This window comes from Nymphalis io, chromosome 10 (assembly GCF_905147045.1).
Source record: "Nymphalis io chromosome 10, ilAglIoxx1.1, whole genome shotgun sequence".
NCBI lineage: Eukaryota > Metazoa > Arthropoda > Insecta > Lepidoptera > Nymphalidae > Nymphalis > Nymphalis io.
In genome coordinates this window covers 13,680,973-13,706,718 of record NC_065897.1, presented here as the reverse complement: position 1 = coordinate 13,706,718, position 25,746 = coordinate 13,680,973, and the positions used below count along the sequence as shown (strand labels likewise).

General features: G+C 39.3%; 1 protein-coding gene across 2 annotated transcripts in view; it reads right to left on the bottom strand.

Moving 5' to 3' along the window:
- Positions 1-25,458, bottom strand: part of LOC126771467 (silk gland factor 3-like) — a 62,013-nt gene extending 36,555 nt beyond the window's left edge. For both annotated transcript variants that reach the window (XM_050491363.1, XM_050491364.1), the window contains exons 1-2: positions 25,312-25,458; positions 13,242-13,301 (exon numbers count right to left, since the gene is read on the bottom strand). In XM_050491363.1, coding sequence (XP_050347320.1) covers positions 13,242-13,301; positions 25,312-25,405 — 154 coding nt within the window. In that variant the 5' untranslated portion in view covers positions 25,406-25,458. The remainder of the gene's footprint in view (positions 1-13,241; positions 13,302-25,311) is intronic.
- Positions 25,459-25,746: the final 288 nt, after the last annotated feature.

The following is a 25,746-nucleotide window of genomic DNA, read 5'->3' as shown; positions in this document are numbered from 1 at the left end:
CACGTGTACAAATTGTCAAATGTCAATCATTTGTTCACTGAAATCAATTTTATGTTAAAGATTTAATATATTTTAATATGGTGTGATGTTTTTTCTTTTCGATTCACAAGATTAAGTTGAATGTAAAGCTACCGCCGGTTGTAGGTACAAAGTAAATTTCAAAAATTAAAATACATTATCAACGACGAGTAATATTTGAATATTATTACCTCTATACGATGAGTTAATACAAAAATAAAATTAATGAATTATTTAAATTACAGTATAACAGTAGTTTGATTTGCACTAGCAACGATGCAGCCCTCGCGGGGCGTCAGGCTCGGCCACCGCCCGTAATGAGACACGGAGACAAGCACTTTGTCACACGAGTACCAGCAGCGCGCCACTTCGTAGTGCTGGTCGTGTCGGATAGTTTCTTGCACTGCTGCACACAGAACTCTCAAGTAACTCTTTAATATGCTCAATGAATAATAATACGACATTGCTACTTTAACAATTTTGATAGATATTGTTTAAAGTTGACGAAATATGTAACGTATAAACAGGAGTTATCTCCCTGGCGCATTTTCGTGATTATTTTTTTCACAGAGTAATTAACTAAAAAAGTGTATTACACATTAATAAGCGCGCCGAGCCGGTCCGGATCAGCGGACGGAACAAGACGCGCGCAGCGTCACCTCCATCTCATTACCGCACTGAAGTTAATTGAAAACAACGAGCTCATTACAATATTTGGGCAATTACTCATCGTAATTATCACTCGCGGTTGTACGCACAGACATCAGGCCTCGACTAATTATAATTAGGCATATTTAAATTCGGTGTCCGAAGACCGAAGTTTCACACGAATTGAAAAAACTAAAATTTAAATGAGCGGAGTCCATTCCTCTGCAATGTTTAGAAAAACGAGTGGCGCGGTTACAATACAGCGCTCTCCTGACATGTGTTCGATGTTATACCTATTGATTATGCAGCTAATTGATATGTATTATGTATATTATTATTAACACGACGTTAATATTTATCAATAATATAACATATTGTGCGAATTAGTGCATTTTGTTCATGCTGCGTTCTAAGCTGTTGTAAGTAAGCTTTGATAAGTAAGGAAGCACTTTCAGCCATTAATCGATTCATTTAGTTTTTTAGAAACGTTTGTCAGTAGTCAGATAAAAAATGTACCGTCAAGCTTTACGCAGCTGAGACATGGTTGATTAAAATGCTTTTACTCCAATTAAGGAGGCGCCTATTGTTCGAGAGAGAAAAGCAAAGGGACTGTCAGAGAATAATTAATTACGTCTAAGAGTGCGTCAACGCTATACAAGTGCGAACTTCCCGTGCGTTACAGAATAATACCTAAACTGAAAGACTAAAACTAATATCTATAGTACACTTGCGACGGCTTTTAAAATTGACACGCCAGGGAACTGTACGACGAGTAATGAGTGAGACACACTAACCCGCACTTACACGCCAATAAACACAGTAAAGGGTGACAAGTGCAGGGAGCGTGAACAACTCCGGTGTAGAAGCTATTAGTTAGAGTCGGCGTCGAGCATCAACGTTAGGTTGCTGCGTCTTCGTTCCAAGACGACGGACATACGAGTATCACCTGCACGGTGTATTACGAGCGCGAGTACATCTCTCGATACGCGCCGGTGACTGGTACATAATCCTTCAGATTCTGCGTCGACAGAAATATCCATTAATTGATTTAAATATTAGAAATATTTCGAAGACAAAACAACTAACTTGTTTCGAAAATTAACCCGTCACTGCTAACGAAATTTTATAATAAACCTTGACGTATTTCGTTTTTATAATCAATACTAGTATTTTAAGCAGTTGTTGTTAAACAATTACATATTTACCGTTTTTGAGAGAATCACTTTAAAGAGTATAAAAGGACTATTGAAGGTTAAATTGATTTTCAGAAGGGCGCGAATAGAAAACCAATTTAGAACATCTTAAAACACTCCAGCGTCCCTCTTCGTACAAGGGGATGAAATAAAAGGCTACTTACTATGAATAGCGCATGAATTGTGTGCACGTTCCAGTTTATGTTGATGGTTTTCGTTAGCTTGTTATCTCCGGAGAGTCTAGAGACTTCCTTCAGTATAAAGGTTGCGTTCGGTACAGCAACAGTGTTTAATATTAGCAGAGTGATGTGATGCGCTATGATGTTATGCTTAATACTTTTCACGATAAATAATACCAGACAATGAGAGATAATAATCAGTTCATAATATAAAAAGAAGCATTATCTAGATACATCTGTTTCACGTCATACGGTTTAAAGTTAATTGAGGCATCATGCTAGAACAAGTATAAGATTAGATATGTAACAATATTTATAATTAAGTCTACGTAAATGACCGCCGTGAATCATACGAAACCGGCAACAATTACCTATTCAAATGAACGTCGTAAATTTTGTGAAACGGCTACTGCTCATATTATGAGATTGTAATTGAATCGCGGGCGGGTTTCGATGCGCGGGAGATGTTTAATTTGACAAAAGCAAGTAAGTCAATTCGCATAACGAGCAAAGTCTCGGTATTTCGTCATCAGCTGCAAACTCGCGTGTAGGCTCGTCTTCTCGCATATTTCATCGCGAGGGAGTCAGCGAGTGTGAAGCGATGATAGCGATTAAGCAGCGTGCACAGCACGTGTATAATTTGACAGTCGACATATATGTGTAAGTTACGACGCAGGTAGATAAGGAAATATCTTAAGTGGAACGGCTTAGTGGGGCTCATTAGCATGCGTGGAGGCGAAGCTTACGGCTGTCGGACCGCGCACAGAGACGACGAACAAGACAATTTAATAAACTAGCTGTTATCATAACTAGCTATAGAGCATATTACATGCACCAGTTTTATCATTTGATGAAATGCGATTCATTCTCAGACATAAGTAAGGACAATCGCAAAGATTAGTTATATTTCCGTACTATTGCATTAACGGCTTGCAAGGAGTAAATTTAACCCAAAGTAAATGTTTACACTGTGAGTAAGTGTAGCGTCGTCAGTGTGCAGACACTGCGGGGTCCTAATTACGTCGCGCGGGCACTGACAGTCGTAATTAGAGACGGCGCGGGCGCAGCGCCTGTCGGTCGAATCTACGCCGGTTCCATTTTAAAAATTAATCTAGACCGCGGTTTAATTCCGGCTTTAATTCAAACGAGAGCTGCTATTGACCCTCATCGCTGAAATGATTAGGCAGTTATTTATATTGTTGACTTATGTTATTAATTGCCGACTGGTGTCCGAGTCAACGTCGGCTGACTCGCATAATAATAATATAATGAACAACATTGCTGACAAATATTACAATTGTATCAATACCATGATTGTTTATGCGTGGACAGAGCAACGCGGTTTTTAGATACATTTTATGACATTTATAAAAAAGTTAAGTTACAAGGAGGTTTACTTTGTAATATATAGCTACAACGAGCACTTATATAATTCACTTCGGTAAACGCCTTTACCAACAACGAATATTTATTTAATTAATAGATAGTGCTACATCTGATTACGGTTCATGCGCCTTTCGACTTCTAAATAGTTTGTTATTATGGAACAACAGCTCATGTTCTCGCGCGAAATCAAGGAATAATCCACAACGTTACTTATAAAACTGAAAGTAAGCATCTCATTTTTCATTTCCGTTTTTAGTTACATTGCGGGGCGAACGCGGCGTTCGTTTCCATGATATTTAGTTAAAACGTGTAATGTATGTTACAAACACGAATATAAAATGAAACTGGTATAATCTGCAACAATGTAACGCAGTGCCCTGCACTAGGGTCACAGAGCGTTAACGAGCGCGCTAGCCGTCGGGGAAGTCGCAAATTGTTCGCCCGCACGCACCTCTCTCGTCTCTAAGCGTTGCGTTGCGGTGTTGGCTGCCTCTAGGTGGACACGCTACCGCTAACAATGTTATGAATCGACGTTTGACCGACCGGGCTAGCAACCGACGCCTAGGATAGGTGTCGGTTGCCATGCTCCTCTTAATGCTCTAAATTATACGAATGAAAGAGTAAAGAAACGATTGAGGTTGAATTATTGACAAGACAAAAATGGATCTCTTGGGTTCTTGTAATATTATGCTAGGAAAAAGATAGGCGTGGAAGCGATTCGTTCTCGTTCTCGTTCCCGTTCCCGTTCCCGAGTACCGGTTGAATCCCGGAGCCGGGGTGCGACCTTGACCCCGGCACCTGTGCGCTGTTCGTGTGCGCGTGCGCGCGACCGCGGCAGGTGCAGCGCACGCGCCAACAAATATCAACAAATGTCACTCACCCGTTCCCTATCCCGTTACATGCTCGTACTAATTATTATAAATTAATACGTTCGCCGGATAGTATTTGTAATGACGATAATTGTACGGGTGTAGGGGCCGCTGTTTTATTATAATTTAAATAGCTAATTACTGCAGTATCACGTACCGGCCCATCACCCACCACCCAGTCGCACTCGTCAAGTTTCACCTGAAAGGAAAATCTTTCCTAGAAGCATAGTCGGGAGACCTTCACTCGCAAACATATTTGATTTCGTTATTTTAGGTCATAAGACATCTATAATATTGTCACATTTGCCAGAGGTCAACACTTTATATAAACAAATTAGAATGATTTCTTATCTAAAGCCATTCAAATTATTGCGAAGAGTAAGCTTTTCGCAGCGACTCTTTCGCAGCACGACAGGGTTGATCAGAATCTCTGATTGCAAGTGAGTGGAGGCACGTAGGAGTGCGTGGGAGCGGCGCGGTGGCGATTGGTCATTTGAATGTGCGGCACGTATTCTAATGGGGCATTACCGCGATTACGCGCATCGCACCGCGACATAGACTGCGCGCCGACCGCTCGCACCCAATCACCGCTAATCACAGCACGGCGCGCGGCGCTCGGCACCATTCCCGTACCCTGTAATAACGCGATATGAGATGCACGCTCACATCATTGTAATAATCCGAATTGTTTCAACTATATTGTAGCCTACCTGTTGTGAAAGCTGGTCGCTACAAAATTGCTTTCGATCGTCTAAACGATATTCAATAAGCGAATGATTTAAAAGCGGACACACGGACCGAATACTATAACAGAGTTATGGAGAATTATGAGTCCGAGCACAACGAGGCTTCGACGGAAAAATAAATCTTGTATTACGTTTGAATAATAATGTAGTTGTAGACATAATCGCAATTAGATAAGAGGCAGTTAGGCGAGCGTGTTCCGTTAAAGGTAGCATTGCATGTAGAAGCGACTATTTAATGAATGCGAGCGCCTAGCGGGACCCTAACGTACGTCGCAGGTGTCCAACGGGACTCGCAAAGGTCACCCCGGGCTTGCATACGTTACCCCGTAAACTACATCGTCCCCGCTCGGCCTCTTTATCGAAATAAATAGCATCGCGAAGTGTTTACGATCCCTTTCGCCCCGCGCACTATCACAAGGAAACTAAAACTAATATCGTGTAAGAAGCGGCGCCAGACGTAGCCCTCGCTGGTGTTGCGTCATGTGAGAACTCTACTACACGTCTTCCAGAAATCTCGCGCCATTTCTTCGGCTCATAACGGTCACAATGTCTAATGAGTGCTTGCAGCTTAACAAGGCCGGTTATAAAATAATAAATCTCTGGCGTTTTTAAAAAATGCTTTCTTTTATGTCAACTGCGAGTGTGATCCATTGTTGCCGGCGACCATTCGTCAAGGCTAACTGTCGGGACTCGGGCTTGTGCAATTATTTATTATTTAGATAATAATTTCGTTGTTTCGACTTTTAAAAAATGCTTAAAGCGGTGAAGTTATAAAATAGAAAGTCTGCAAGACTCGGTCGCTTCACGTCTCAATTCAAATATTTTTTGTTGCGATCGCTTTCTCCGACACAAGGTCCGGCGTAATTGCTTTTAAGACATCCCTTATTCAACAAAGATGAGAATTATAAGCTAATTCTCCGGGTCATAAAACAGTGTAGCCGTGAAATATTCCGTTAAGCAGGTTCGGTTTGTAAGCGCATCAAAGAAAGCAATAAAATTTAAAAAAGTGTAATGGAGTTACTGCGAAGAAGATAATAAAAATTCACCGGTCGCTGGAGGGTGGCGGGTAGCGGGTAGCGGGTGTCGGGTGGCGGGTGGTAGCGATAAGTGCATGCAAACGCGAATCAACTCTAAATTAATTGTTATGACGACTCGCCGATGGAGCGTTCACTGATTTATTCAAACCGAACGCCTCGAACCGAACGAAATCCTCTGTTCACTTAATGGAATTGAAAATTGCTATTTTAATCTTCATCTACAGTTGAATTATACCGAAACCTATTTAATTTATTTTGAAATGATATAAAAGTTAAAATAATCTTTGTTAAGGATATAAAATAGAAACAGTTGCTTGGTAAACTTGAACTAGAATCAGAATACCAAAAGTGATGTATTGTTGTACATTGGAGTTGGAGACGTCAAACTCACCAGAGTCCATGCGTGGCGAGGCGCAGGCTGTGCGCGGTAGCGCGGCGTGCGCGCGCGCATCGACCGGACACAACGCTCACTGAAACTCTCCCTCACCGAGTGCAGTTACAGGCACTGCATTATTCACCCTCCGACACAAAAACTGAAATGTCAACACGAACACGAGTAACGGGACCTTACGTGCCGACACAATTATTCTGTGGGCTGTGTGGACATAAAGGTTACGATAACTAACGACTTAACTTCTAAACAATTGTACAGATATACTCGCAGCCTAACGGACTATACTCAATCGTAAAATCAATTAGCTAATTAATTATTACTAAGAATAATGCAAAACACTAGGTGCAAGATATTCCACAACACCGTTAGGAAACGATCTATAAATAATCGTAGCTACATATAAGTATCCTATAATTTAATGAATATAAGGCTCATCGTCAGAGTAGTTTCAAATAATAAGTCGGCGTTGAACTAGAGCTTTAGTTCAGCGCGATACCAGTCTTGACGGGATTATAGATATCAAATGACGGGAGCGAACTCTTTCAGCGGACCTCCTCGACAGACAAGTTGATTCATTAAGGACTGCTTTTTGTAAAGTCTGTTCGGAAAGCGAGTCGCAATTAATAGCACAGAAGAAGCGAACATATCGCTCGTGGCCGCACTCGCTGCAGATCGCTATGACAGGATTTATACCAACTCGCTGCGAATATAATTGAAGATAATTACATTTAATTGGACTATAAAGGAACCCTCTGATGATACGTTCAAAATCTCGAACCTGAACTTTCTTGAACCTGGAACTGAATGTTCTTTCACCTTGCTTGATGTCCAAAAGACAATACTGACTCCAAAGGAATGTCGTCCTATGCCTAAATGCACATTAAGCATTTAAAAAAAATGATTTTTGTATTCAAGAACAGATACGTGCGATTGATTCGCACGCTTATGTTATCATTTATCAACAAAAAGTCGTTAACAAGCCTGCGCGGGAGTCGTATGGCGGAAACGCGTGTGTTCCCGCGCGATTGTTCAACTCATTTGCGTACGCACCGAACTATACGTTATGTAAATCATAAAAATAAACTAGTATACAATATCAATTAACTTTCCTCAGCGACCGCAACTCGTACAGTAGGTGTCGACGGTCACCGCTCTGCCATCTATGAGAGGTCAATTTGTTATGTAATAATAAGAAATACTTTTTCAAGACGTTACACCGTTTTCGTATTTTATATAAATAACGCTAGAGGTGCACACGATAAATGAAACGATGAAAATACATTATTTATGACGGTTATGTCGTTATATATTCAAGTGTAAAAATATATTTTTACAGCTATTGCCCTAAATTGTATTAACCACAAAGTCAAAGCCCATCCAAGTTGTTATTGCTCAAGAGTGATATAAATACATTTTTTTTAAATAACAGAAATGCTTTTTTTTAAGGAATTACTAATATTCCTATTTAGCCCTTCAATATTTAAGCATATATATATAATAGTATTAGGAGTGAGGACAGAACAGTAGTACGAGAGGTTAGGATCGAAATTCGAATCTGCGACATTTACATCGCTAGGCGACCGGTAAACTTTATATACCTGCTCGTCGTTAATAAAGTCCAACGCCTCGCTGAGGTACGCTGGTCTGTGTGACCTGCCACGATGTCGCCGCTTGAACCCATCGCGTATCATTTCCAGATGATAAATTAAAACATTTAACGCTGCGAATGTGTATAAAACAGCATCGGTTGTCGTAAGTAAGCCGTAAAATTTTAGAATAAAATATACCTGTGAATAAATTACCGACCGATCTGGTGAGACCGAGGGCCGCACAAAGGCCGAGGCCGAGGACGATGTATGGGCGACACGGCGAGTTGTAAAGGTTCTCATGATTGATTTTAGAATTCCGGAACGTTAACAAAAAGCTGCTGCAAAAAATTATGCCGACTTGAACGTATGCAAATCCTTTGTTCTCTTTATATACATGCGATAAAGTCCTCTATTTCTTGGTGTATACAGTCGGTAGTCGCGTGGCGAGAAGTCAGCCTGACGCGGGCACTGGTGGGCCACCGTGGCGTAATCTACGATCTAAGTGCGTTAATAAATTTCAATATGCAATGCTCCCAAGTAGCCCCGAGCCTGCATGTTGCAGGTTTCCCAGTACAGTCGACTGAAACCTTCCAGTGATATATGGACTACAAAAAATAGCCTATTCATATCCATCTTCTCTGAGTATTTATAATTTATTTCATTGGCAAAAACTAACAAACATAGTAATGTCTTATACCTGTGTAGTTGGCAGATTTCTTCAAGCCGCATAGCGAATGTGCTTCGTTTTTATAATTCATAAGAAGTAACTAATTTGTTTTTTAATTATAGAATAAATTTTAATGATTCATTATTAACACACTAATTAGTAGTTAATTTGGTGTTTTGCTTAGTTCAAAAATGACTAAATGAGGTTGCATAGCTACTGCTCTTTTCTTTAAATTAGTTTCTTATAATGTATCTGATTAAAAATTATTCGCTGTAATGATTTTTAGAGTTCCGCGGCTGCTAAAGATGCTACATTGAATTTTGTTACAATGATATAAATTGCATTAAATACTTTCTTCGAAATTAATCGTTTCACTTTTTTGTAACGCAACGCACTAGACCGATTTTAATGAAGCTCTAGTAGTACGCGTTATAACTTCTAGGTTGATTTTTATATAATGAGTTTACCGAAATTACTGATTGACTTATATCATCAACATTAAAAATATTACAACTTAGCAAAAAATCTGTACGTCCAAATTATAAATAAATAAACAGGAAATGTTTTTGATGTTATTATTATTAAATGTCGGACTCCGGAGCTCATAATCAATGAATAATAAAGTAAACGTTGCATTTGCATAAAAAACGTTAAATGCTGGATTCGTGATCTACATTAATCATGGTAATAAATCAATTATAGCATCGATCCAACATCATGAGACAACGCGACGCTTAGATAAGGTTCAAATCGCACGCTTCAGTCTTTTTCTTAAATCTCGTCTGTCGCTCGGTGGTCGTCGGCTGCGTCTCATTATAACTGCGTAGTGTTTGTAATTATCATAAGATTTTCGGCTAGCGTATCATTAAGGTTATTTTAATTAGACTATCACGAGCGATTAATAGACGACAAAACGAGAAACATATCAAACGCTATTCGGTAGTTATAAACGATTTTTCGTTTCGACGATAATTATTTAAAAACGATGTTATTCGCTCGAGCGGTCCGCACTGGACGCCATCTTCTGGCCTTTGAAAGGTTAATGAGAGAAATTATGTATTGGCATTAATTGCAGCGAGCGAGCTCGGTAATAATACACGCGTGGGCCGCAACGGACTGACTCGGCCGCATGTGCTTGCTATGTGCTCTGCGCACAAAGACATCTCTAACCGTCTCAAGTCACAATGTGTGCACATTAATACCACCATTAGTGTAACGCGTCCTACGTCGAGCCTAATTCAAGTTTCGCAATAAATCTTTAAAAAAAACCGTATTCACGTGTACGAGCCGACGACAAAAACTAATAGAAATAGAAAGAAATATGCGATCCGTGCCGATTGTTCGGCCGTCGATCGGAGGTGCGCCCGGAAAAAAACTCTGGCAGATGCGCGTGCGCAGGTAGCGACGACGCATGCAAATGCGACCGCTTTCCATCGCCCCTGCGCTAGCGCCTTCTATCTAAACACTTTGCATATACGTATGGCCTACCGTTAGAAGTTTTGCAGAATTCTACGCAAAAACTATTAAGAAGAAATACTTGTGATGTTTACTTGTATAGCGGTAAATGATAACCCGTCAGCCGTACTTGTCGAATGCAATTTAAATACATTCTAGCCGTGTCGACACTATTTTCAGATTATTAATTAATAGCATAAATCGATTTCAATAATGGTCGGCGGCGATGAAGCCCTTTGCATGCGCCCTTTGATAATGAACTCGACGCCGACCTGCGTTACCTGCATCCCATTTAGTACTTCGTGCAAAAAATGTTTAAATATTCCAAAATAATAACATTTGCGAGATAAATCGTTGCGGAGCCGATCACCGCGCTCGTCGCCGAACAAAAACTAAACACTTTATTAACGTACTTCCCATATTTCTAAATGTACGTTTAAATGCTACTAAAATAAATTCAATTAATATTAGGTATGTAAGGGTTGGTTGTGCTAACGGCATACAATAAGATATGTGCGGGAAGCATAGTACAAGTAGTACAACACGCCCTGCGTATTTTTATTATTATAGGCATGCTTAAGTTCCGCATAAATATTGCTAATTTGGCGGTAAAATATGTGATAAGTGGGTGGCACCTTTCCAGACGGCCTGCGTTGAGCCTACCACCAAACAAACACGGTACATACGAATAAAACATACGTCTAATCTAATCTTTGAGCCGGCTACTTCGCACCGTTGGCTACCACTATAATGTTTTTTCTTGTGCGAGATTTTTCCTTATGCCGTAATAAAGTATTCATTGAAATTAAGTACATATTCAATTTAAATATGTTTAAAGTTCTAAGGCCACCACAGCTGCCTACTTTTTCATATAGTGTTTTAAAGTTTTAAATAATAAAAAATATATTAACATTACAAACTATTCCACTGTTTCTAGTTTACAAATAATAAAAGGTGTGGGTTAATAGTCTACGAAGGTTATTACTGTTCGATCCCGATATCCGTGATTCGCTCACACCGCGGCATTCTCCTTACTTTAAGCATTTTTATATCTGTAATAACTTTTAAACAAAGAAACCGATTCGAATAATTTAACGAAGAATTTGCATGCACTAAATCACCCTTCATTATAACACTATTTAGTTGCATAAGGGTTAATACATGTTTTGATTGATTATAAACAAACACACAAAAAATCAAATCTTATCTCTCTCTTAATTTATTGAAGTATTAATATTGATAGAAACGTTTAATATTTATAAAACACCGTTTGAAGAGTTAGCGCATAATTCTGGTACTGTTGTCTGAGAGTGACTATATCAACTTAGTCGCACTCGTTCTAGTTGGCCAGTGCCTAGGACGCGGGTGTCGGGATCATTGACACGAAGACGTATCGTGCTGAGTCAGCGCGATTGTCGCCGGTCGCCTCGCCACCGTCACGTCCCCGTGACATCGTCGGCCATGCGGAACTAAAGCCACTTTCCTATATTATCACTATCCTTGTTTTTTTTATTTATAATATATTCACGTAACTGACCAGTTAACAAAACTCATAGTAATAAACACCATTATCGATAGACATAGAAGATTTTATATGAATTAACAAGAATTCATATAATCATTTCATTAAAGTAAATTAAACCTTAGTAATTACTGTTCCTATTAGGAACTTTTGGACGAGACATTCGATGCCAATCAAGTAACTAGTTAACGCTGACTATGAAATTCGGCGACAATTAAACAAACAAACTTTTCCTTTACCAATAATATTATTGTTACAATAAATACCCAATGGTGAGAACGTACGTACGTTTTGTCGTGCTTAAATTTAAAAACTCCTTGATATGTTTTTACATGACAAAGTATTTAATGAGCAGACGCATCAGTGTTATGATGTTTTTGAGCAGTTAAGTCATGTCCTTACTGTATTTGGTAGTTGTGACGCGGGAAGACGCGCGCGTTGCGGCGTGGACCGCGGGACAGCGTGGGAGCACTTTTTACCCTTAACACTTAAATGTCTGGCGTAATTTAGTACCATTACAGAGCTTAGGGTTTACAAATCGAAAAAATTTGTAGGGTTACTGGTTACAAATTGGATTTAATTATAAAATATATTAATTATAATAGGAAAATTGACGAGAAACAACGAAGATAATCTACGACTAATTGTAGTAAATCATTGCCTAAGCGTGATTTGTACAATCCAATTTGTAATGTAATCGATCCGCATTGACCTCCTATAAGACGAGTGCGCGACGACGATGAAGTATGAACAGGCGGGGGGGGGGGGGGGGGGGTATCACAGACTATCTTCACCGCTGCGGCTTTTCGGTGGCAGTGATTTGAATAAGGTCGCGGATATCGGTGAGCGGGCGACGAGCGTCCGCACAATGACGCTGAGTTCCGTGAAGCACGCGCGCTACAAAAAGCGCGGCCAGCGCTCGCCGTCCACCCGCGCCCCCCGCCACCGCAGACCGCTTTTTCCCTAACCGACCCATTCATCCCGTAATTAACGCCAGCAAAAAACTGGCCTAGACGAAAATTAGAAATGTCTCGGTGTCGCAGCGGCCTAACAAAAAGATAAGCAGTGAATTTGTATTAATTCAATTATGTCGTCGTTTTGTCTGCACGCTGCGCAGGCTCAGTCGGCCGCTGTAATTAATCGTGCGGAATTGTGCTTCGATGACTGCAGCATCGCTGGCTGTTCATTCACAGAACTTCGAGCGTGCTCCTTGGCTCAACAAATTCCCCCGCGATACCTATTCCTTGAGTACAAAAACGGCGACACCGTCATATTATACAGAAACTTTCAACGATAGAAGTTGACATACTCGTATGTGCCTATTGTACACAATGACCTGGTTGGATTTCATAGAGCGCGTATGCAGTCGCTGGACGGGCAGTTCCTAAGTGGATATGAATGAAGTCGAAGCAGGAAGTCGCCGAGGCGAGCACCTTGACGTTGGCACGTACAAAAACATAATAAGTTAATTTGGGTACGTCGCTTGTAATATTCAAATGAAGTGTGTGAGTGTTGCATTATGAGTTATAAGTACATACCGTTAAGGTCGAGCACCATCTGTGTGTTGAAGAAGCCAGTGACGTCACCGCGGCCCGACACTGCAACAAGAGATTATAATGTAATTATGAGAAGGAGTCACGAGCCGAGCGTCGCAACCGTACGTTACCAGTGCGTTACCAGTGTGACCAGAAGTTATACAAGACGTCGTAGGAACTGTTCTAAGCAATGTGCATACAATGGTGCGATGGTAGTATTCGCGAAGGTTGAGAATTAATATTATTACATTTAGATACGTACTGTCGATTAGGAATCACAACGAAGCAATTAAACATATTACGATAAAATTAATGTTCGCTTTTAAAATGTTTAATAGCGAGGTATCATTAATTAATATCGTAATGCAAAGAAGGAATGATGCAAATTCATTTAGTGTTACAACACAAGATGTGGAAACGGTAATGCGGCGAATACGCAAGTCACTCTTGACTATTTTTTGCGGACGACATCGCTCGCGTGCGCGCCGCTCGCTCCGGCAGTTCTGTGATCTCAGATTCGAAGATATTATCTGAGATGAGAACTCTTTGTTTAGTAAAAGTATAAACGTGACGTCATCGCTCAACTGTTTATGTAAAGAAACTCCAAGTTTCGTCTCCTGAAATCTCTCGACTTTTAAATTGCTAATAATTTATAGTTAAATTATAACATGTTAATAAATCTTTAGTTGGTTCACTCCCGTTCCGTTACGTTTGTTATCATACACGGCCTCGAAGAAAATTTGCACCAATAATGCTACTTACATAAACGTATAGCTTTCGCAATTCGTAATTACAATAATTCGCTTTCGGAAGTCCTAAGCTTTCGTTTCGTATAGGAACACGCCCGTCAGTCGAGTCGCCGGTTCCTGATCATCGCCTACATTTGTGCCCTCCTTAGGATGTAACACGTTGGTTAATTATTCAAATTAAAATAATTCATAGCTCTTTGCACATGTTCATTTAAATAATGTTTTTAAACACAAAATATACAAGATCGTTTCCGAACGATACAAAACATGACGCAAGGAAACATGTTTGAATGAAAACAGTTATTTATTATTTTTATAACCGAGTAGGAGCTTCGTAGTAATTTAAATATCGTTAATATGATTAGATCTTTCTAATAGAAATATGCATTCGTAGTAAAACTGGACTCAATGGACGAGGTTTAAATGTTTTAACATACTTATGTAATTACATACAATAAACTATACTTGCTTCGAGTTCATTAAAAGATTTGACAGTTTGTTAGTGGATATGTTAAATTGTAATAAATGTATAAAATTACAACTGCATCAGGCTTTTCTGCAGATACGTAAAGCATAATGAAAGATAAAGAACAAATATTTGGTCTGTCTTTTTTACAATAAGCAAAAAGATCCATCAAGTACGAGTTGGGCTCGCGTGGAGTGGGTTCCTTACAACTTAGCGAAGGACTTAAACCATCCCTTGGTCCTCATCGCCATCTCTCTGTTGCGTTGTCTGTCAGTAAGTAAATAACTAAATCTCTAAATATTTAAAATGATCATGAAATATCTTCTTATTTTAAAATATAATTTTATTTTAAAAACATGAATATTTGAGAACATCACAACGAATCATCTTAATTAGGTTTTTATCGCAAATTCTAGTTTTTTTTTTTATATTTTAATTAGTGTAAATTCAGTTAACGTAAGAGTTTATTTTAGTTCAAAACAATGGCCATATTATGTTACTATTTAATTGTTACTAGTACAGGATAATAGCAAAGAACCGGTTATTTATATATTTATATGCAGCTTATCTATACTTATTACTTATTTACGATGTACTTATAAAAAGAAAAAAAATATTTTTTGTATGCTTATTTGTAATGAATAAACTCAAAAATTACTTAGCCGATTTTAAAAATTCTTTGACCAATTTTAAAGAGCAAAATTATCATGGTGATATGTAAAATGCACTAGGTGCTTTGTAATCTTCATTACCCACAACAAAATCCGCGAGGCTATATTATGTCTAACTATTATAATTAAGCGACAGTAGCTTCTTGTTTAAATTAATCAATCAAAACTCCTGGGTAGAATCGAAAGATGATGTAATCCGAAACGGTCGATTATATATATGGGGTATATCCTCTTTAAGTTATTCGAATCGGATCTTTCGTTTAGAAGTTACGACGGGTATAAAATGTTAAAAAATATAGCGGCCGCGGTATCTCGAACGAACGTAGAATATATTTGTCCCTTACATTTAATAATTTAAATTAATATCTTTGGAGTTATCGCAAAGTTAAAACTCGCGCAATTACATTATTGTACTACTACGCTATATTTTTAAATATTACTACAGTAACAGCCTGTTAATGTCCCACTGCTGGGCTAAGGCCTCCTCTCCCTTTTTGAGGAGAAGGTTTTGGAGCTTATTCCACCACGCTGCTCCAATGCGGGTTGGTGGAATACACACGTGGCAGAATTTCGGTGAAATTAGACACATGCAGGTTTCCCCACGATGTTTTCCTTCACCGTCAAGCACCAGATGAATTATAATCACAAATTAAGCACATGAAAATTCAGTGGTGCTTGCCCGTGTTTGAACACACGATCATCGGTTAAGATTCACGCGTTCTTACCACTAGGCCATCTCGGCTTTTTTTATAAACATTTAGTTTATTATTTAATATTACTAACATTTAGGTAATTATTTAATGATTTTTAAAAAAATATAATATAATGTTACTATAATATAATATTTTTCTTTACTATAGTAAATAGCACTTTAAGATAATTCGATTATTTTAAAACAATTTTCCATCTGATTTACTATTTAATAAATTTATATTTTGGGACTGGCTTATACACAATATCAGATACGAGTTATAAATAACGTTCAATTATATTTATTACGCAACCTATATAACTGCAATACAACCTACATTAAAGTCCAGAACGTACGAAACATTAGAATGCTAAAGATAAGGTCTGCAATCTAAGAAAACAGCAGAATTCCTGCGTAGATCACACATTCCATTTAGAGTAAACTTAAAAAGCGAGGGTGAGCCGCCCGCCGGTATACCTAATAGAATTGTTGCCTCCGACATCAAAGGAATAAGCGATCGTCGTTCGAGAAGAAACTCCCATTCTGTCGTAATCTCGCCCGAAAGATAGCATCGTATTAAACGAATAGGGAATTAAACGGGAATGGGACGGGCTCTGTTTAAAGCGAAGAAAGCACCATCGCTCAGCGCGGCCGCAGTAAATCGCGTCGCGTGAAATACAGCGCGCGCCGGACGGGCCGGACCCGGGGGACCGAGCCGCTATCAATCCTCCCCGGCCGCTAACCCGCGAATCAAGAGAGGTAATTCGTGGCCTAAATGCGAAAGGGCACCCGAATTTAAAGTCCGGTTTGACAAACCGTCGGTGTTATCGCCGATTTTAAATGATTATGATGTGGAGCGCGCCCGAGGGGACGCGCCTGACGGACGCACGGCTGACTCCGGCTGCTCCCAACAAAGTAACGAAACGTTGACATTCTGCCCCACAACCATAATTACGAATACAATCGGTGGCGCTGTCATTCGAATTTATGTATGTATATGTAAAGTAGTAAACATTTTAATGTCGTCTATGTGTACAGTCTCTCCCTATGTAAAGTAAACATATGCAGTATTTATGGCGAAGGTGAGAAATACATCCAAGGTAAGTATTCTACTGGTGGTAGGGCTTTGTGCAAGCTCGTCTGGGTAGGTACCACCCACTCATCAGATATTCTACCGCAAAACAGCAATACTTGATATTGTTGTGTTCCGGTTTGAAGGGTGAGTGAGCCAGTGTAATTACAGGCACAAGGGACATAAAATCTTAGTTCCCAAGGTTGGTGGCGCATTGGATATGTAAGCGATGGTTGACATTTCTTACAATGCCAATGTCTAAGAGCGTTGGTGACCACTTACCATCAGGTGGCCCATATGCTCGTCCGCCTTCCTTTTCTATAAAAAAAAAAAAAAAAAAAAAAAAAAAAAAAAAAAAAAAAAAAAAAAAAAAAAATTATTTAGTATGTACGCTCAAAATATATTAAATTTCGATTAAATTTTAAATCTAAATTACCAAATTGATAATTAATTGATAGTTAATTTCATTAACATTGCCAGTTTCATCTGTGCATACATAAATATACACGAGCACGAGAGCAGCCTTTTATGGATCATGCGAGCTACAGGCACGCGTCAACGTTTTTTTGTTTAAAAAAATGATAATACATATATTCGTATGTATTTCCATATATATTGTACAAAGTTTGAACATGGCTCGCTTGTCATCGTCGTCGGCCCGTCTCGCTCCACGATCGTTTATAGCCTCAGATTTCTATCGTAATGAAATGCGTTAAAAACCAACACGCACGGTATTATCATGTCGCAAACGTCGCGACCACATGCTAATGCGGGATAATCCGCAAGTCGTTCAAGCGAGAAGCAAACGCAGCGGCGACTGGTGCCGCATATACCTTACAGTACAGTACAGTAACAGCCTGTTAATGTCCCACTGCTGGTCTAAGGCCTCCTCTCCCTTTTAAGGAAAAGGTTTGGAGCTTATTCCACCACGCTGCTCCAACGCGGGTTGGTAGAATACACATGTGGCAGAATTTCAATGAAATTAGACACATGCAGGTTTCCTCATGATGTTTTCCTTCACCGTCAAGCACGAGATGAATTATAAACACAAATTAAGCACATGAAAATTCAGTGGTGCTTGCCCGGGTTTGAACCCACGATCATCGGTTAAGATTCACGCGTTCTAACCACTAGGCCATCTCGGCTTTTTTTTTTACCTCATATACCTGTGGTAGTTTATTGCAACGAACTCTATATGGATATAAATTTTACCTTATTTTTTCAAAGTAGACTAGTAGATAGAGCACTGTTGATAATTAATTTCTTGTTCAGCGCATGACGAGTTGGAAGAAGCTCTATCACATACATACACATATATGCACTAAACTAAACAGCGCGTTGTATTAAGTTTTTCCTTTAAGAAAGGAGTAGGAGGCTTTTGTCCAGCAGTGACACATGTTTGTCGTGGGACTTTAAGTAAACCTAAAAAACATATTCTGTTATCGTTAGACGTGTAAGAAGAGAGGAGATGTGTTGAACACAACATTATGTTATTATATGTTTTGTAACTACAGACGAGTACGTATAACGACAGTAACACAAACTCCTCTAGCGACGCTAAGTCGTTTGTAATTTACATATAAATGTTCGGCGTGTAAATATATCGAAACAAACTTTGAATTTTCATGCAATCGAAATATTACCCGAGACGGAACGTGCAAATATTTTATTACCATTAGTATTTGTACCATCAATTTCAATGAGCTATAATTTTATATTTTATTCAAAAACACGTCTTTGACAAATATGTAGGTACTGCCGTCCTGTGTACGAGATTTCTCACTAACTTTTATTTATTCGAGTGTCGTCTGTGCATACACTTGTTCTTCGTTTTCCATAAATGCTAAACGGTCGATCATCCCGTCGCATTACAAGTAACAAATGTTCTTACGAACAATACAGCGCGCTAGCGCCGCTCGCCGGCACACGCGTCGCGTCTTTATAACAATTAGAATACTATGTATACTGCCAACAGAGACGAGTTACAAAAACCTACAGTTTGTTATTGCACTTGCGACGATAACATCTTAATAAGTGCGCTAGACCTTTGTTTTTGTCAAGAAAACTCTCAGCACTCGTATTATAAGTCCTAAAGTATTATCGCTATGAAGATATAAATAATAAAAATGAGTTGGATTTGAAAGAAATAAGAATAAAGTTAAACACGCGCTTAACGTGCCGATAGATTAATGAGTTAGAGTTTTAATAGTTTACGTTAAACTTGCGACCTTCGCAGGTTCCGGCCAATCCCGTGCGAAGGAGACTGACGCTGGGCGCTGGACTATACCGTGCAGCGACTGTTAAGTGCACACAACAGGACAAAACTACTCTCGTTGTCTCCGCAAGAGGCGCGGGGTGATTGACCGCGGGTGGTTAATTGCGTCTCACCCCCTCCCCACGCGCCTCCTCCGCACGCCCGCCGGGGTCACGCAGACCTTCACATGAGACGTACGTAACAACATTCGCCCTATATACGAAAATCGATGGCATCGTAACCGGAACAAGTTCAATATTTCGGCACACTGTCCCGCTCGCCGACAGCTCTCCCGATCGAGACTAGTAAATAAACGCAGGGTCGGTGACCAGCCGGCACGGGCCGGCGTTACTTGGAGTCGGTTTGAGGTATGCAGATGCTAGAAGTTGCCTGAGACCTGTATCTCAGGTATTCTAATTTGAATTCGATATAAGGAAAGCTTGGCGATTGGATGAAACATAAACGTTTAAGATTTTTCCTAATACGGTCTGTCGCGATGCAAATGGCTAGATAGAATAGGGGCTGACGCCGCGGGGGGGTGGAAAAACTTCCCAGGGCACTTTTTTGTTCTAAGTGACAGGTGCGTCAATTGATTTCAAATATTAGGACTTCGCTAAAGCATTCTACTTCAATATAAGTAATATCAGTAGCTTGAAAAATTAGTATTTTTATTAATAACAAATTAATTAGCGGCTGCACTTTCTTATTTAGTGAGTAATCATCTCAGTTGGAACCAAATTAATACATTTTATTCTAACTTCGTACTGCGAAATGTTAATTGAATCAAAGTAACAAAAAGTTTTAACATACCAATGCTAACGAGAAATATTCTTAGAAAATCTCCTACATATAATTGTGGCGTAAATTATTATTAATTAAATAACCTTAAGCTAATTATTATCATGCAAAATTATGCAAATGATAAATTACGGAACAGTGCGCGGGCGCCGGCGCAGACGCAGAAAACTCGCGCGCTACGTATACTCGACCTCTTAATACAAATAAATACCGTCCTAACATAATATTTTAATAATCTCGCATGTGAGTTGAAAGTAATACGAATCCCACATCTCTGCTTGCTCGGCCGAGCGTGTCTTGTCAAACATTACAATTGCAGTGAGAGCAAATCTGCGGCGTGTAGGAGGCAGTAAGTGCAGCTTCCTGCGACAATAACTGCGGGTTCTAGGAAAACGCCCGCAGACATTCTAACCGATTAATGTTAAATTCGTTATTCGGATCGACACAAAGCAATAAGGATAATGTCGCTTGCAAATGATCCTCAGCTCCTCGAGTCTTTTCTACCTATCCACTTCGATGTGTGATGTGTGTGTGATGTGTGTGTGAGTGTCGTTGACAGAAATATAAAACAGTAATATGAAACGAAACTCGATTTAAGCTCGATTTAAGAGCAACCGATCACTTGCCTGCTCGTAGTAATTTACTAGACCTAACAATGAGATATAAGCGAAAAAAAAATTCAATTGATTCTATTTTAATATCGCTGAGTAACTGTAATTTTTGTCTAAATCATTCGACCGTATACATTACATTTCTGGTGAGCGCTTGGACTTCATGTAAAAACTTTTAAATATAATATGATTAATACGACGTGTCTCCGCGTCGCGATTTTCGATACAATCGATACGACTTCGACCGCGCGACTTTATTTGTGATTCGAATTATAAAAATATTACCGCATAACAATCCGTAACATACAAATATTGTCACGATGAATTGACACGCGCTATTCCCGAGTCACAAAAGATAACTATTTCTTAATTTTTCTTATTTAAACCCTTGAAATTATTTCCAATCATTAAATATTACAATTTGAGTAACACAAATTAGCAGTTGTATGAGAATTCCAAAAGTCATATCTAAAACGTCTCATGATAAAGTAAAGTGCGAGGCCCACTCAGCGTACCATTTGGATGGATGGAAGGTAACATTGAAATTACAATCTTATGAATAACTTAAAAGTAATTCGAAATATTATTACGACTTTAATAATAAAAATTTAAATAATCTCCAAACGCAAGGAATGTGATTCGATAACATTATATAGAGTCGGAGTCGGCCCGCGAGACTTGCGTCGGGACGCAACTCTGTGTATATACGTCGACGTAGTTTGAACAACGGCCGGTATTTTAATGAGTCGCAACGAGTATGCTAATGCAATAAATCAGCAATTATTCAAAATACTTGGCACATGAAAGCGGTAATTAGTGTGGGATTGTTATAAATTAGACGCTTGTCTCGGCGCGCTCATCGCGTCTGTAAATCCTAACAAGTAACAGTCATTGTTCTCCTGCCGTGTCGTCAATAATAATATTGAATGTAGTTAATGATAACAACACGTGCTAAAATATCACTCGCCACTATTTATTACGACGTGTCATCAATAGAAAACGATTTTTTATTCGCCTATGATTGTTTATATTATATTGGTTAGTCTAAAACCAACAATAACTGTGGATTAGTAGATTAGAATGAAAAGTGGATTTAGGATTCCATTAGCGATCTAATTTAGGCAATTGTGTGATATTACTGAGCCGAGATGGCCTAGTGATTAGAACGAATCTTAACCGATGATCGTGGGTCCAAACCCAGGCAAGCACCACTGAATTTTCACGTGCTTAATTTGTGTTCATCTCGTGCTTGACCGTGAAGGAAAACATCGTGAGGTAACCTGCATGTGTCTAATTTTATTGAAATTCTGCCACATGTGTTTTATACCAACCCGCATTGGAGCAGCGTGGTGGAATAAGCTCCAAGCTTTCTCCTCAAAAGGGAGGGGAGGCTTACTGTGTGATATTGTCCGTAAAATAGATATTCCCACTGTTGGTTTTTAATAAATAAATAATAACTACTAATTTAGTATTACTCATGTGTCTATCAGCTGACAATTGCGAAACAAATATTTTTGTTCCTAATTTTTTTATTTTAATAAAATAAAGACATATTATAGATGGATAGTTTTTTTTCCACCTTATTTCAGTTCATGTAGTAAATTTGAAACTTTTTTACACTCCGAGAATAGTATATTATTTGAAATTGCTTTAAGCCGTTATATGTAGAGAAATAGGTCAAATTGACAACTGGTATATATGATATTGATGATTGTCTGGAAAAAAAAATACTAAAACGTGATACAAAGTACTTTATAATCCAAATCAAAAATAATTAATGCAAAAATTAAGTTACATTAACAAAATTAAAATATGAATGTTTTACTATAAATATTTCAATTTACTTGCTTAATAACGTTAATAATTTAAACTGCAATAAAAACGGGTGGTGGTCAGTGGTGGCGTGATCCGATGGCAAAGTTCAGCGCGTTCCCAAGCTTCAGTCACCACACGCAAACGCAACGACAGTCCCGAAACAGTGACCAATAATTGCGATAATTGCCAAATTTATTGCTAATAATAAAATCTACTGTTAAAAATATTTGTTATTAATTCCCGTAAACAAGAGTGAGGGAGATGTAAACACCGTATAAAAGAAAGTTTAATGCAATAAATTAATATTGAAAAGCTCATTATAATAAACTAAGTAAAACGTTTCGTGTCTCAAATAACATTAAAACATACCTACATAAATGAATAAGATTAGAACTTAAGCGGTCATGTACATTATATTCGCGACTAATATATTGTGTGAGTGCAACAAACATACAACAGACAAAACAACACAATAAACTCGTACGTCTCCGTTTTTTTGAAGTACAATTCTATTTCTAATCTTTTTGTAGTTACATACTTACCTACTAGTAAAATGGTTTTTGTTATAGCGCACACACTTTAAATAGACTTGCAATGTCTTTAACATTGCACGTTTATAATGTTCTAATCATTTTGAATGAATCAATTGATTATTTTCAGGTGTGACATATGACCGGTCATCACCTCACTACAGACTTTATTCGAGCTTACACAACAAAACTCGTATGAAATAGAGCAATCCGTTTTGTGCTTATGTCTGAACATTTATAAATTAATTAGGAACAATAATCCGATAATAAGCCAATAATACGAAGCATGAAATACGCCGAGGACATTAAATAATTTGCAAGATTCAGCTTTACAAAGTACTAGACGGACAACGAATTTTGACAACACTAGCTATCAGCCCGACATCGGCGGCTCGCCAGACTGCGGTTTTATTTATATTTATATCTCTTTGAACATTTATTTCTGGCAGATAATTAATTCATGAGACGGTCATGCCAAAGAATTAAGGCCACTCTTGGAACAGGCTGTGACTTTATGTGCTTAAAAATATTGCAAAAACACACAAAACAGCTCGTTCATAATCTTCATAGTAAAACAAAAACTTTATTATGTCTAATTATTTAGGTGTCGAACGGATGAGGAAATTTGAACACATATGACCGTAACAACACCGTACTTTCACAGAGTTCGTGTGAAACGCGCTACTATCGACACAGAGGCCAACAATACTAAATATATAATATCGTCCGCATGCGATCGGCTTTAATGCTTAATACTTGTTATTTGAATAGCAGAATAAAGAAAAAGCTACATGAAACGAAGTACATGCAGCGAAGCACCTCGCATAACAACAAAACTATTAATAATAGTTGAAATACTGCGCAAGTGTACTGTTTGTCATTAGCGGAAGCAACTGAACGAACGACGAGCTATTTTAATATAATTTGATGGTATTTTGATAATCTCGTTACGAAGCTATTGTTTAGAAATAATAACGGTGGTGCGACGAGAGTGATTACGTCACAACACTCGCTTTAATCACAGTCCAACTAAGTAGACTAAGTCGCTAATGACACATCGAGCCTCAATAAATACAAAATATATTATGTATTAAAAATAAAGATATACCTATACTTTATAATAGAATTTTATAAAATATCATATATCAACTATTAAAATTATAATGACTTTTAAAACATTAAAAACCTTTTTTGTAATAGGTGTAGGTAAATTGAAACAATGACTTAAGTATATTTAATAAATCATTATTTAAAATTTATTTCCAAGCATCAAATAGCGCCGAAAAAAATAAGCTTACGCTAAGTGGCACTGTCGTAAATTCTTAATTATTCTTCTCTTTCACTTTTTTGTAATATAATCGCCTAACTTAACATTTTATTACAACTAATTAATATAGACAACATATTTTTAATAAAATAAATGTAACCGTATAACTTACACATGGTCGCGATTAACTTCACGACGGAGATAAAAGGAATAAATTGTGTGATCATCGCGACAGTAAAAGCTATATATTTACGTTCGGATACAATTTGACGACGCGATCCGTCCGTCTGTCGTCCGTCGGGGGTGAGGGACGATTTTATCTTTGTCGCAATACGAGTCCATCACATTCTCGACTCATATTATTAGAGAAAATTGAATAGAGCCCCCGCGGCCGCAGCAGAGCAGTAAAGAGGTGAAGCGCACGGCGCCGCTCGCCACCTCGACCTCTTGGGGCGTGTCAAAGGAGTCGTTTTGCAGCGCCTGTATGAAGTTAATATCGAGGGGAACCCTTTCAACCTGCTCGCAGAGGATTACCGCCTTGTTGACATATCGCCGTGTCAACAAAAGGTTAACGAATAGAAGGGTTACGAAATGTGAATGTTATTGAAGTATAAACATCAACAAACGTCTCTATTATAGACAGAGACGAAATAAACACAAAACGAAACTCTCCTGAAGGTTGCGGAGCGTTCGTCCCACACAATTGCAGGATTCGATTCGATTCGATAACAAAAGCGGTAATAAATATAAACATTACTTACTTGTTCGGAGATTACTAAATACAAAGTAAATGTGGTATGACGATCGTAATTGTAATCGCAACGAACCAGCACTAAGCACAGACGCACCGGACAGTCGGGCGGCTCCGACACATCGATAAATATATTTGTGATTACGTTAATGCGAGTACGTCCGTAAAGGGTTTGTTATTTGTCAAGATTTGTCGCGCGGGGTCGAGGGGATGACAATAATGGAGTCCCGAATCTGACCCCAGAGACGGCACACGTGGTCCGAGGGGTCGCGCTCGTAAAGAATGGGATCAAAGACTTCGCAGGGACTGCGAGGTGTTTACGCGCCGGCGGCGGCGGTGGCGGGCACGAGACACTACACGACGGTCACACTGGTGGTGGTGCAGAATGGTGAACTGACCGTGGCGCTGGGCGCGCGGTGGCGGCCAAGCTTGGGGTTCTCGCAGGCGCATGGAGCAGTCGAGCGGCTGGTCGCGCAGGGCCAGCGCGGGCATGGCGCGGCCGCGGCCGCCGATCGTAGGTCGCGCCGTCTCTCCGAGCGCACGCCGAGCGTCCGCCCACCGAGCGCGTCCGTGAGGCACTGCCGCGCGCTGCACGCTTTTTTCTGAGGTTTTTTTTTCGGACGCGCGCGGGGGCGGGCCCTCACGGGCCAATAGCTGCGCCGCTCCTCCCGCCGCCCCCGCCGCCCCGCGACCGCTGCCGCCCGCCTCGCCTACTACACCCGCTCTTATTTACGTGCCGTATATTAAAAGGGTTTTCCGCGGGCCGTTATGGATTTTCCGAACCGCTTTACATATGAGCTGACTATATGCGAGCCCACACTCAGACAAAGCCT